The sequence below is a fragment of the Stegostoma tigrinum genome, chromosome 13, assembly GCF_030684315.1.
Source record: "Stegostoma tigrinum isolate sSteTig4 chromosome 13, sSteTig4.hap1, whole genome shotgun sequence".
NCBI classification, from domain to species: domain Eukaryota; kingdom Metazoa; phylum Chordata; class Chondrichthyes; order Orectolobiformes; family Stegostomatidae; genus Stegostoma; species Stegostoma tigrinum.
In genome coordinates, this window is record NC_081366.1 from 27766624 (window position 1) to 27780074 (window position 13451).

The window sequence follows — 13451 nt, forward strand, 5'->3', positions numbered from 1 at the left end:
TTTGTCCTGATGTTCGTTTTCTTGAGCAGTTTTGGAGCTGTACTCATCAATGGAGAACAAACCATCACATTCCTGATTTAATTCGAAGTGGCATAATTATCATTTGAAATTTATGATCCCAAATTTGAGTCCAGATATTGCAGCATTTGGGCATGGAATGTTTAAACTTCTGAGAAGTTGTGTGGAACTAAACACTGCAATTGTACGCAAATGTTCCTATGCTGATCTGTTGGCAAGAACATCAGTAATAAAGCAGCTGAAAATGGTTGGGCTTGGGACACAACAGGTTGCAGTCCCACCTGCTCTAGAGGCATGCAGGAACACCTCTGAACAGTTTGATTAAAACTGCTGCGATGACTGGGGCTTGACGTGATCGACCACCAACAGCCACCATCTTCCTGAGCGTTAAGTGCAATTTCCGCTTTTGGAGGTTTTCCTTGGACTCCAGTTGGTTTCCAGTTGACACTTTGCCATGCTCAAATGCTGCTTTGATGTCAAGAACAGTCATTTTGGAACTGAACACTCTTGGCTGTGTTTGGACCAAGTTTACAATTAGGTCTATACCTGATTTGGTCCTGTGGAACCCAAACTGAACATTGATGAGTTAAGTGCTGCTTGATGGTACAGCCGTATCCCTTTCTTTCATTTAGCTGGGAACTGATGGGATATTAATTAGCCAAATAGGATTTGTCCTGTCTTCCACATTGTCAATTAGATTCCAGTGTTGTACCTGTACTGGAACACTTTGGCTAGAGGCAACATTTCATTCTGACAAAAGCATTTACAGTACTACTACTAGGATACTGTCAGTGTCATTTACTGGTGCCTTCAATAATTTCTTGATTGCGTGGACTAAATCAAATTGCCTGGATTCTAATGAATCAAATAGTCTCCTAAATCTTAAATAACTGCATGAACCTATCGAAATTACTCCGGCATTTATGATGTTGCTGACTGCCAAGGTGCCTAAGATGGTTCATCCATTTGATAGTTTTGGCTGAAGAAAGTTTCAAAGGGATGCTGCGGTTTTTGTAATCAGGTGCTGGATTGTACCGTCATGAGGCCAATGCCTCATGTTTGTTTGATTATATCCGTCACTCTTCATGACTGGATGTGAAAGGACACTAGAACGTTTGATCAAATCTGATGGTCGTAGATCACGGAGTCCAGATTCAAGTCCCATCTGTCCCAGGACAGGTAGACTAAAAATTAGGGACAGTGTGCCAGTTTCTTTGTTTAGCATACATGTCCTGTGTTATAAGTTCATAGGTTTGCGGCTCATTTTTTGATATGTTTCCTACTGCTACTGGCATGCTCCCTGCAGTTTTTATTGAACTAGAGTTGATCCTCTGGCTTGATGGTAATGATTGGGAGGAGAATGTCAGGCTGTGAGGTTACAGGTTGTGCCTGTGACCCTTCCACTGTTGGCTTACTGGTGTCCAATTTTGATCGTCTGATCATCTGATCTGCTCTGAATCTGTCCCGTTTAACGTGGTGGTGGTGTGATCGTGTTTCCACAAAAACTGACTGTACAGTGGTCACTGCCCAGTATTTTCATGGCTAGATGCATCGGTGAGGACGAGTTTTCCTTGTTCATGTTTTGAAATCTAGAGTCCATGTTTAGCATCTCAGTGGCTACCACTACGACAGACCCCCCCCCCCCCCCCGATCCATCCTGCTGGTGAAACAGGAGACACACTGTCGGTGATATAGCAAGAACTGCAGATGCTGGAGTCGGAGGAACGCAGCAGGCCAGGCACCATCAGAGGAACAGGAAAGCTAACGTTTCGGGTTGGGACCCTTCTTCAGAAAATTCACATAGTTGGTGGTTTCTGCGACTTTGGCTGACAGTTATGATCAAGAGTATGACTATCTAAGACTTGACTAGTCTGTGGGCAGCTCTCCCAATCCTGGCAAAAGTCCGTACGCGTTGTTGGCCAGATGAGACAAACCCATTGCCCTGGTTAATGCTAAGCAGTCCATTCAATTTTATCTTAGCTTTCTTGTAGCATTTTGAACTTAGTGGCTTGGTCAGTCTTCAGCAGTATGTGAGAACTTTTAGGATTTCTCAAAGCCATACAGTGCCCTACAGTGAAAGAAGGAGTTTGACAGGTTTGGGGTTTCAGCCTCCTTTATCCCACTGCTGTTTCCTGTAAGGTGAAAACATAGCTGATAAAATGTCCGTCTTGAATTGTTCATATGTTTATCTTGTTTTTCATCAGGTTTCTACCAGCCCTGATTACTGCTGTGCTCACAAATCATCTTGCCTGGGTCCCAACAGTAATGCCAAACGGTCAGCCACCTATAAAGATTTTCTTGGAAAAACACTCTTCTCGTAGCGTGGATATGTTATCAAAGTCAAACCCATATAACCCCCTTTGGGCCCAGCTCGGTAAGTCCTGCTGTAACACAAGTTTACAAATATGGCATTATTGAGGGATAAATATCAGTTGGGACTGAGTTTATGCTCATTTTGTCCCAGTTCATTTAGCATGATTGAAAAGCCTCACATTGATACCGTGCCTTTCCTAACTGCAGAATGTTTTGAAGTAGAATAGTCGGTTAAATATTTATTAAAGTACAAGGACTGTCATAACGCATGTAATATGTTGTAGGGTGGAAAGCAAATACTGTAATATGATGCACCCCAGATGAAATTTCCTGAACCAACATAAAAGGTTAGGGAATTCTTCGTAAGAGAACTAACACTCAAAAACACTTCTGCTGTGTTTACTGCAATGTTTTTTCCATCACTTCTCAATGTTGGGTACTTTTGTGCATTATAGTTTCCCTCTTGACTATTTACAATGTTAGCGACCTAAATGAGATGGCCAAGTGCAACACATTCAATATTGCTGACATTACAAAATTGTGTGCTCCTCAGAGCTTACTTTCCAATCGACAGAGGTTTAGACAAGTTAAATGACTGGGCAAGCAGATGGTAAATAATGTGGGGAAGTGTGAAATTGTTCACGCTCATGATGATGCAACAGCAGAATATGTTTTAAAAACTACTAGTAGGAGACAAAGTATACAGAGGCATTTGGGTGTCCCTGTATGTGAATAACAGAAATGCAGACATGCATATACAGGAAGAAATTTGGAAGACACGTGTAGAGCAGTTTTTGATATAGCAGTAATCAAGCAGAACTGTATTTATATTGGGCTTTGGGGAGACCCCAATTAGTTCTGATTGCCTAATGAAAGCATACCTCCACTTGCTTTGGAGATGGTGCAGTGAAGTTTCACTGACACTGGGTTGTCATGTAAGGAGGGAGAAAGTAGAGTGGATTCATGCTGTCTGGAATGTGGAACAATGAGAAGCAATCTTATTGAAAGGCAATAAATTGTTAGACTGCTTTACAGTGTAGATGCCTGGGTCTTCCCTTTGACAGGAGAACTTAGTTGTCTCAGGATAATTCTAGGGCTAGTGTTCTTCGCAAACCAGACAGCCATATAGCAACTGGATAGCTTGCACACACAGGTTGGCCCCTTTTAAGTTACCATTCAAAAAGATGCAAATGGCCCATGCATCTGAACTAACCGGTTGCAAACTAGAACAAAATGAAAGGTTAGAGAACGTTTCTCATTTAAGATTAGGATGATATTTTCCTTCACTAAAGTTTGTGTATCTTTTGAAATTCTCTGCTCAGAGGTTTGTGAATGTTCAGTTGTTGAGTGTTTTCAACAACAAAATCATTAGATTGGACACTAGGGGAAATAGGTTGGGAAGGAGAAATTAAGGTTAAAAATCACCCACAGTCTTACTGAATGGCAAAGCAGGCATGAGGAACCCTCCCATTTCTTATGACCTGCAATACGGTTAGATTTAGTTAATCCAAATTAGTCCCCCCTCAAAACCAATGAAAATGATTTTTTTTTGTCCATTTAACCTGGGTCAGGATAGTTCTTCAAACTGTGTTTATTTTCTTAGGTACATTGACACTTCTTCTCAGCAAATTTGAAAGTTTTTTTCACATCAATAGAATATTTACTTTGGTAAGAAATTGTTTAGTGAAATAATTAAGCATATTTAAGGTATTTTCAGTGATTTTTAAATCTAGCTCATCACAGGTAAAGGACTAGATAGCTTTATTAGCAATACTTATTTTGGCTGATAAGTTAATTAACAGGCTCATTTCTAAAACTACACCAGTTTACTACTCTTCAAAACAACAAAGAACGCATTGTTACCTGATTAAGTCGGTTTGTGGAAGTCTTTATGGTAATAATCCTGCAAATATATTTTAGCAGAAACTTAACATTTTCTCCAACCTGTGCAATTCCAAACATGTTTTAAGTTTTTCTGAATACACCTAAAGCAGAAATTCTATCACTTTTTAAAGAATTAAAAAGTCAAATGTACAACCCAAAGCAGGAATTATTAAAACCCATGTGGCAGGTTCTCCATTTTGAAAACCTCTCTGGTTGCACTTTTTGTTCCTCTTAATCAAGCATGTCAGTTTGAGGATTCTCCTCTTGAGCCTCAGCTACAATCAAGTCATGGGTCATAAAAACATTTATTGTATGTTTAATAAGACTTTAAAGATGTAGATTATGATCCAGTAAATAATATTTAATGTGCGACTATCTAAATTTATGACTGCAGTGCTTCCTACTTAAATGTGAAGCTCACCGATGAAAGAAAATTCTCATTTTATTTCATGGAATACAAACTATGTAATTGGCTCATTATTTGTGTAATTCACGTTTTGATCATTGACCTTTATCCATTTGTATACAATTAATCTAATGCTATTAGTCTCAGATCTGATTTCATTGTTATATGTACACGTGATGCCCTGAAAATAAATTAACTTTTGCTTTTGATTTCTTTTTTAAGTAAAGCTGTAGTTTGCTAATTAGTGCAGCAGCATTTCTGCAAATTGTATGCTCAAATGAACATTTAAAGATATTTTACCAGAATGAAAAAGGGAAAAGTCTTTCCACCTTTGAGACTTACATTCAAATTGGCCAAACCATAACGAAATCTCTGTGACTGTAGTGAGTCCATGTACAGTAGACTTGCACAATCTGGTTTTTCATGGTTTTGCATCCATCAAGCAGAGCAGTCCATAATTTGGAATGTTTTTATCCAGTCTGTTGATGCTCTACTAGAATGGAGACTATAATGAACGTGGTGGGAGTCTTCAGTATCAGGTAGGCAGAGTAAAGAAAAATAAAGCAACCTTTACTTTGCATTGACTAGTGTTCCATAGAGCTAACTCCGCAAGGTGGGAACAAGTCCCATGCTGAAAGCATAAAAGAGCTCATTTTGCAAGCATAGAAATCTATTCACTTCATTCAAATATTTCTTTTGCCTTTGCTCCTCCCCTAAAAAAAGCTTCACATTAGAGAGTATTCTTCTAATTTTAGTTATTTACTTTTCTGACAGTTGATCTACATGGCGCAATAGGTTCTCCAGTAAGATTAGCCCGAACTGTGGTGATTGGTAAACGACAGGAGTTGGTTCAGCGATTGCTTCACTTCCTCACATATTTCATCCGTTGCTCTGAGCTGCAGGAAACCCAGCTGGTGGTTGAGGGGGATGGTGATGCGGAAGTGAGCGAGTCGGTAATGACCACATCTCTGGAGAAAGGAGAGGTGGAAGAGTCAGAATATGTTGTGGTTACGCTTCACAGGAATAAAAGTTCACTTTTTCCAACCATATTGCAAAACCAAAACTCTCTCTCACGGGACAGTGCTGTGAGTTTGTATCGGGATGAGAAGTGCCCCCTTCATGCTGCTAAAGAACAGCATGATGTTACCAGGCAAGAAGAATCAAGTGATACGTTTGTAAGATGTCACAGGAACATATGGAAAGCCAACTGCAGTCCAAATAGTTGTAGTACAAATCTGACAACTCTTGGCAGAGAAGATACTATCAAGCAATATAAGGAAAGCACAAGCTACCTTCAGGAAGCCAAGACTGAAACACTGCTATCTGTCAAATCTGCAGCTGCAGGCCAGAGTCTTATCATAGAACCTGTTGTCGAGAAATTGCCTCCTGATAAGCGGTTGTCTACCTCAGTACCCTGTACTTCAAACCATCTCCGAGACAGTCCCAATTCAATACAAAAAGTCACCTTTCAGATTGGCTACTCTCTGTCACCTGACTCTGATACAGAAGGCAAGAGAAATGAGACTCATGAGGCACTAAGGAAAGACATTGAGGAGCTCAGAAAAAGAACTGAGGTACAAGAGGTGTTGCCTGTAACTCTGGACCAAAACAAAATTAATAGGACAAAGGACACAACATGCAAATCATATGATTATAAATGGGATCCTACACATGAAGGAAGTATGAGCATGTTTGACGAGTATTTTACTGAAGGTAATTTAATAGAAACAAAGACCATCGACGATCTTCCCAAAGAGGATCAGAAAGTTGGGCAACAAGAAACGTCAGAAATGGGACTTCATATTCAGAACAATGAACAGCAACGTGACTTGAGTAGGAACAGTTGCTTGTGCACTTGTAAGATATATGGAATGGATTTAGATTCACACATTCTTAGTTCTGCTGAGCAGGACTGCAGAGAAAAGGTCTCTGTTCATGACCCCTGTGGGGAAGAAGACCAGAAAAAAGCACCTTTTGGAGTTGAGTGGGACATCCCCCGAAATGAGAGCTCAGACAGTGCCTTGGGTGACAGTGAAAATGAGGATGCAGCTCATGAATCATCCAAACATTGTTGCTACAGTACAGAGCAGGATAGCTGGCTGGAACAGATAGAGCTACCTTTCCCAAGGTAAGGACAGAATTTGCCAATTTTTTGACCAGGAAATTTAAACCAAATTTATTTGTTGAATAGTATGTCGGCAATGCTTAGCCATTTAGTCAAAAGAAATTTCTTTGATATTTGACTTCAGCTTAGTTTGTCTAGGGATAACTAATAATCTGTTTATTCATGCATGGGATATGGGCCTCATTAACCAGGCCAGCTTTTATTGTCCGCTCTATGTATCCAGAGGGCAATTAAGTATCAACCACGTTGCTGAGAGCCTGGAGTCACAGATAGATTGGACCAGGTAAGGACAGCAGTTTTCTTCCCCAACGGGCAATAGTGAACCAGATGGGTTTTTCTGACAGTCGACAGTTTTTTTTTGTGGTCACTGTTAGATTTTTGTTAAATTCAAATTCCACCATCTGCCATGGCAGGATTTGAGCCTGGGTCCCCAGAACATTAGTAGGGTCTCTGGATTAACAGACCAATGATAAATACAACTAGGCCATTGCATCCCTTGAACTGGAAGGTGCCCATGTGATCAGGGCAGATTAGACTACATTGAGAAGTAAGAACATTATAAGAATGAAGTGCCCCTTCAGCCTGTTAAAAAAGGATTGTATGAACTTGCAGAGCCACTGCCAACTACAGTCTGCCCGTGCTAACTTTCTCAGTTCTTGTGTGAAAATGGTACGTCATTGAGAAAAAGGCAGAAAATGTGATTGTTAACCCATGACCTAGAATAATCTGCTGCCTTCAGAAGAGGGTGGAAGTATGGAGAAAAATTCGGTGTTTAAAAGCAAAATTGGGTTAAAGTTTTGAAATATTAATGTAAATAAAATTGAAGTGTGTAAATACATTTCTACTCTGAAATCCTGTTTCAATTGCTACTGGCTCGTACCAAAATGAACAGGATGCATCACTGACAGAGAATTAGTGACCTGTTGAATATCTATTTAATGTTTAGTGTGACAGCATTTTTTCTGTCTGAGCCCAGAACATATTTAAGTACTATGGGCTAGTTTCCCAATTACTTGCTGTGGTGTTTTATGTTTGACCAAACCCCACCATTTAGGAAGGGGGGTCTCTGTTTTAAGTTGGAACCTTTGCCGTTGGCAGTTCCATAAATGTGTAGCGATTAATCCAAATCGTGTAAACACATTTCTTGACTCTGTTTAAGTCACGTACATAGAATAAAAAAATTTGCTTCGAGTTGTAGAGGAATTCAGAATGAGGCTGTCCTAATGGTGAAGGAAATTAAGTTTATTGCTTGAAACAGTTATCAGCTATAAATGTGTGAACCCAAAAACGTATTACAGGAAATAGTTGGCAATTGTGAGAAGACAAGTGATGTGCAAACATGAGCTTTCCTTATTCAATTAGATGTCGAATTCATTTACTCCTCATTCAGCAAAAAGGATGCTACCCACAGGAAGCATTACGGTGGAAAATGATGGGAGATTCCAGAGCGTGAATCTCAAAATTTAAGCAGCAATTTCTGTGGTTTTATTTCAGTAGCAAATGGGTTAATTCATGTAATTGTGGAAAACCCATATATTGGTTGAGGATGGTGCAAAAAGATCATTGTCATTTGAGTAAAGTAGTACACAACAAAATACTGTAGATTTTTGAAATTTTACATGAAAAATGTAAAGTCCTGGAGATATTTTCAGTAGATTTGGTAATATCTGATGAGAAACAGAATCAACATGTCAGATCTGTGGCTGACTTAGTTTCAATCAAAATTTACAAGCCTCAAACACTCTCTCTGTTTTTAGCATCTGTGAAAAGGGAAACATAGTATTTTAGAAGATCAACAGCTTATACCCTAAGATTTATTGTCTGAAAGTAGAGCTGAATTCACAAGCCATCTTTTGTGCAGATTCGAAGAGTAAACACTGTTATTTCAGCATTTCAAACTCCGGGTATATTCTGCATGAATTTTACATTTTCTGTTTATAGTTCCCCACTTCAATTGTTGATATTTATATAGATATAAAATCATTCTCATTCCCATGATATGCTGAGATTTTTGCAATGTTATTGAAGCCATGTAAAACCGGACAGTACTGGTACTGGGATTTAGTTCACTGCATTTTAATGGAGAAAAGCTTATTCTGTGTGCGTTCCTGTGTAATTCTGAGGAACAGTATGCCCTGTAACAATGTACTATAATTACAATAAATTGCAAGTACAGAATCTAATTCACTTTATGAAAAAAAAAGTTCTGCCTGTCTCATTCCTGAAAACTCCAAGTGGATCTTTTGTATTGGCACAGCATTTCCCAGTGGGCTGATTTATTTAGTGATAACAAAGCGTGGAGCTGAATGAACACAGCAGGCCAAGCAGCATCTCGGGAGCACAAAAGCTGATGTTTCGGGCCTGGACCCTTCATCAGAGAGGGGGATGGGGAGAGGGTTCTGGAATAAATAGGGAGAGAGGGGGAGGCGGACCGAAGATGGAGAAAAAAGAAGGTAGGTAGAGAGGAGAGTATAGGTAGGGAGGGGATAGGTCAGTCCAGGGAAGATGGACAGGTCAAGGGGGCGGGATGAGGTGGTAGGTAGGAAATAGAGGTGTGGCTTGAGGTGGGAGGAAGGGATGGGTGAGAGGAAGAACAGGTTAGGGAAGCGGAGACAGGCTGGGCTGGTTTTGGGATGCAGTGGGGGGGAGGGGAAGAACTGGGCTGGTTTTGGGATGCAGTGGGGGAAGGGGAGATTTTATCACAAAACCAGCCCAGCTCGTCCCCTCCCCCCACTGCACCACACAACCAGAGCAGCCTGTCTCCGCTTCCCTAACCTGTTCTTCCTCTCACCCATCCCTTCCTCCCACCTCAAGCCGCACCTCCTTTTCCTACCTACCACCTCATCCCACCTCCTTGACCTGTCCGTCTTCCTTGGACTGACCTATCCCCTCCCTACCTCCTCACCTATACTCTCCTCTCTACCTATCTTCTTTTCTCTCCATCTTCGGTCCGCCTCCCCTTCTCTCCCTATTTATTCCAGTTCCCTCACCTCATCCCCCTCTCTGATGAAGGGTCCAGGCCCGAAACATCAGCTTTTGTGTTCCTGAGATGCTGCTTGGCCTGTTGTGTTCATCCAGCTCCACACTTTGTTATCTTGGATTCTGCAGCATCTGCAGTTCCCACTATCACATCATTTATTTCGTGGTTGTGATGTGTTTGAAATTCCAGTGGGTGGTGACAGAGTGTTAAGATTGTTAATATACACATAGTTTCTCAGAATTAGGTCAAGAGGTGAATGGGGAGATTGCACAAAGAGGAAATTGATTGATGGTAAATTTAATTTCTGTTTGTTAACTTTGGTATTTTCGCCCTGACCTTATGGCTGTGATGCTCTTTTTAGTCAGCTGGAAGTTATCTTGCATCAATAATGGGGAGATCCAAATGTTGCAACAAAAACACTGAATGAAACTTAGTTATCTGTTTTGTGATGAGGTATATATTCTAAATTCCTTTGCATTTTGCTGCTCATTGTCCCTTAGTAAATTATTCAGATTTCTTGATTAAACTGCACATTATATCCATTGACAGGATTTTAATACTGTAATGATACCTTAGTGTTAGTTATACAGGGATACCTGGATGGTCTATATGGATGCTTTTGGAACTGGCAGTAACTCAAGCTGTCAACCACTGGTGTGTTTCAAAGTTGTCTTGTTGAGATGGGGTTAGCTGTGCCAGACATTGATTTATTAATTGCAGAAGAGAGCTGTGAATATAAAAATAATAGAGTTGACCCGGCTGCAACTGTGTGCATCCCTGATTGATATTTGTGCTTTTGTTCCTTGCTCAACTGTAATAAAACTACTTTAATGACACTTTCTAGCTAATGAATGTCTGATTGTTGCAACATCAGTCTCAGCTGATCAATAAAATCAGACAAGTGAAAGACTTGGAAAACTGATTTTTAAATATATTTTAAAGGACTTTAAAACTAACTTTTTTTCTTCCCCCACTTCCTTAGGTCAAGTGTAATTGAAATCAGTCACAGCAAACCCAGTATGGCGAATTTTGGAAGGTCTCTTTTTGGTGGTTATTGCCCATATTATGTATCTGACTTTGTTCTGCATGGAACAGGCAGTGATGAAAAGCTGAAGCAGTGTTTGGTATCAGATTTAACACACGCTGTACAAGTAGGTCACTAATTTTATTTTGCTCAGTCTGGTTTCAATTCTTTTGTAGACATTTGGTCACCTGAGGTAATTCCAGCACTTGATATAATTTAGAATAATAAATCTTCATGACCTATTCAATACTTCTTAAGAGTTAGAATTTTTTAAAAAATCCTTGCTTTATCACTCTTGATAATTAGAATCCAAAACCTACTTGCAATAAAATGTTATGGTTATCTCTTGCATTATAATTTGTCAAACACCTTGACACTGTCAGCTTATTAACAAGTGCCCTCAAGGAAGTAATTTAATAAAAAGAAAAAAATAAATGTTGGAAAATAAATAATGGTATATTTTAAGATTTCGGTGGCGGGGGTGTGGTGTGGGGGGAAAAAAAACGCCTTTCATAAACACTTAGCATGAAAAGACTGAGAGCAGATATCCTGTTTCAGGTCTCATCATTACAGGTTTACTAAACCATGTGCATTTACTTTGGAAACATGTTTGCTATTTAATACTCCAAGTTTGAAAGTATTGACTTCTGTCATATTCTTTCTGTTCAGCATCCGGTGTTGGATGAACCTATATCAGAAGCTGTTTGCATTATCGCGGACTTGGATAAGTGGACAGTGCAGGTTGCAAGTAGCCAGAGGCGAACCACAGACAGTAACAGACTTGGCAAAGAAGTACTTGTATCTAGCTTAGTATCTAACTTGCTTCATTCCACGCTGCAGCTCTACAAACTAAACCTTTCACCAAACTTTGTGAGTATAAGACTGATAAGACGTAGATGTTCCATTAATTAAAATTCCTCAGATTGTAACTGAATGCCGAGAATAAAATATGCATTTTTTATACGGTGGGACATAGCTCTACTTGCCATCAGTTTTCATAATGGTCAATTTCTGACATCTAGTTGTCATACTCTGTTCCAGCATATTAAAATAGTACATGTTCTCTTACCTACTAACATTTCAAAATCTGTCTTATTCCACCTTGTAATGCCTTTGCACAGCTTATCAATGTTGCGATGGATCTAGTTTACATCTGCATTGCTTCATCCTTTCACCTAGCAAATTCTGGATGGTTATTTGCGTCCATGATGATCATGACTGGAATGAGTTGCTCATCCATAGAGAGTACTCCCATCCAACTCTGCCTGACAATGTGCCACCAAAATCAGAGCTTTGACCATCTGAAGGGACACTGCTTCCCAGCAACCAAATACTTCAGTTACTGTAGGATCATGTTGAAGAATAGGAATACCTCCCGCTCTTCTTCCTTTGCACGCTGCATCCTCACTGTTTTGTAATAAAAATGTAGTTCTTTTAATGACTTCACATAGGATACATTACAGGATTTTACTTATAGGAAAGAACGATCAAAGGTGCTTAATAAGAAGCCAGTGTTTGTGGTTTAGAAAGAAGGTACCTGAGAATGAAGACTTGAGACCCGATAATCGATATTAACAAGAAGAGGCTGGCACATTGGAAGTTGAGTCGAAAGGACATTGAGGAACAGGGTATGAGATAAATTGTGTACTGTAAGGGGGTGTCTGAAGTTAAATGGAAGTTGTTTTAGAGGAAAATGAGAAAAGGATGAGGAAAAACTCCAATGCTTCATGCTTGAAGAATGCACCTATTGTATAAACAAAAGTAACCAAATTATATAAGGCCCACACAGATGTTCAGAAGGTGTTTAAAAGAAGTTTGGTACGTAGTGAGAAAGGAATTGTAGCATGTATATAAATACTGGTTGTTGAATAGATCCACCCAGCATTTTAGTGATTGCTTCAGTTTTGTAAATATTTTTTCAAAAAAATGAACCTTGGCTTTTGTCAAAATTTTACTACACAGGTGAGGAAAACCTAGAGAGTCTAACAAATGAGATAAAAGGTAGAAATAAAATGGTGAAGAAAGGTTGGAAATTATCTATGCTTGGAGGAAAATATAAGGAATGGGAGCATAAATTCAACAGTGATAAACTGAGGAACTAATATCTAAGGTGCACGTATAAAGATGTCTTACATTTCATGAGTAGGATTGTAAAGCCCAAAACCAAGACATTATTTAAATTTTGTTCACAAAAATAACTAGGGTACAGCCAAAAAGTTTGATCAGTTTTGACTGCTATATTGTTGAGTAAATAGTGAGAATTAACCAGAATTATAGTTCTTTGAAAAGTCTTCATTACTGTAACTCCAGCAGAGAACATCAAAGGTGCATATATTTTGCAATTACACAGGGTATGAACAGAAAAAAGATTATTCCTGTTGCCTTGGGAGCCATAGATGAGGTGGTATTGATTTTAAAATTGTTGCTGCAAGTACAGAAGGAGTTTGAGAGATGTTACTATACAGACATTTCAGAGAAACATTTCAGACAGAAATGTTAAGAGAAATGCTTACAAGGAACAGTTGAAACTGAGCTTATGCATTTTTAAGGTAAGTAAGTATTTAAAACAGAGGAAGTTACAGGATTAGAGAGGGTAATGTAGTTAGCTTAGTTCAAGATTCTCCAGTAAAGAGTTGTGCCAGATGTTCCCCTTTAGTGCTGTAACTTTCGACAGTTTATTTTTATGATTATCCCTCCTGAT

The 13451-nt window shown here is 39.4% G+C and overlaps 1 protein-coding gene and 1 long non-coding RNA gene across 6 annotated transcripts in view; one reads left to right on the plus strand and one right to left on the minus strand.

Annotated features, from left to right (window-relative positions):
- fnip1 (folliculin interacting protein 1) overlaps positions 1 to 13451 on the plus strand; it is a 128952-nt gene that overhangs the window by 110021 nt on the left and 5480 nt on the right. For all 3 annotated transcript variants that reach the window (XM_048543206.2, XM_048543207.2, XM_048543208.2), the window contains 4 exons: positions 2223 to 2392; positions 5396 to 6749; positions 10709 to 10877; positions 11420 to 11620. In XM_048543206.2, the coding sequence (XP_048399163.1) occupies positions 2223 to 2392; positions 5396 to 6749; positions 10709 to 10877; positions 11420 to 11620 (1894 nt within the window). The remainder of the gene's footprint in view (positions 1 to 2222; positions 2393 to 5395; positions 6750 to 10708; positions 10878 to 11419; positions 11621 to 13451) is intronic.
- The window catches only part of LOC125458197 (uncharacterized), a 44158-nt gene that overhangs the window by 1187 nt on the left and 29520 nt on the right, over positions 1 to 13451 (minus strand). For 2 of the 3 annotated variants that reach the window (XR_007248790.2, XR_007248789.2), the window contains one exon: positions 5125 to 5589. This is a non-coding gene — a long non-coding RNA (uncharacterized LOC125458197). Of the gene's footprint in view, positions 1 to 5124; positions 5590 to 13451 lie in introns of those variants that run through there. The other variant, XR_007248791.2, reaches the window with a different exon arrangement.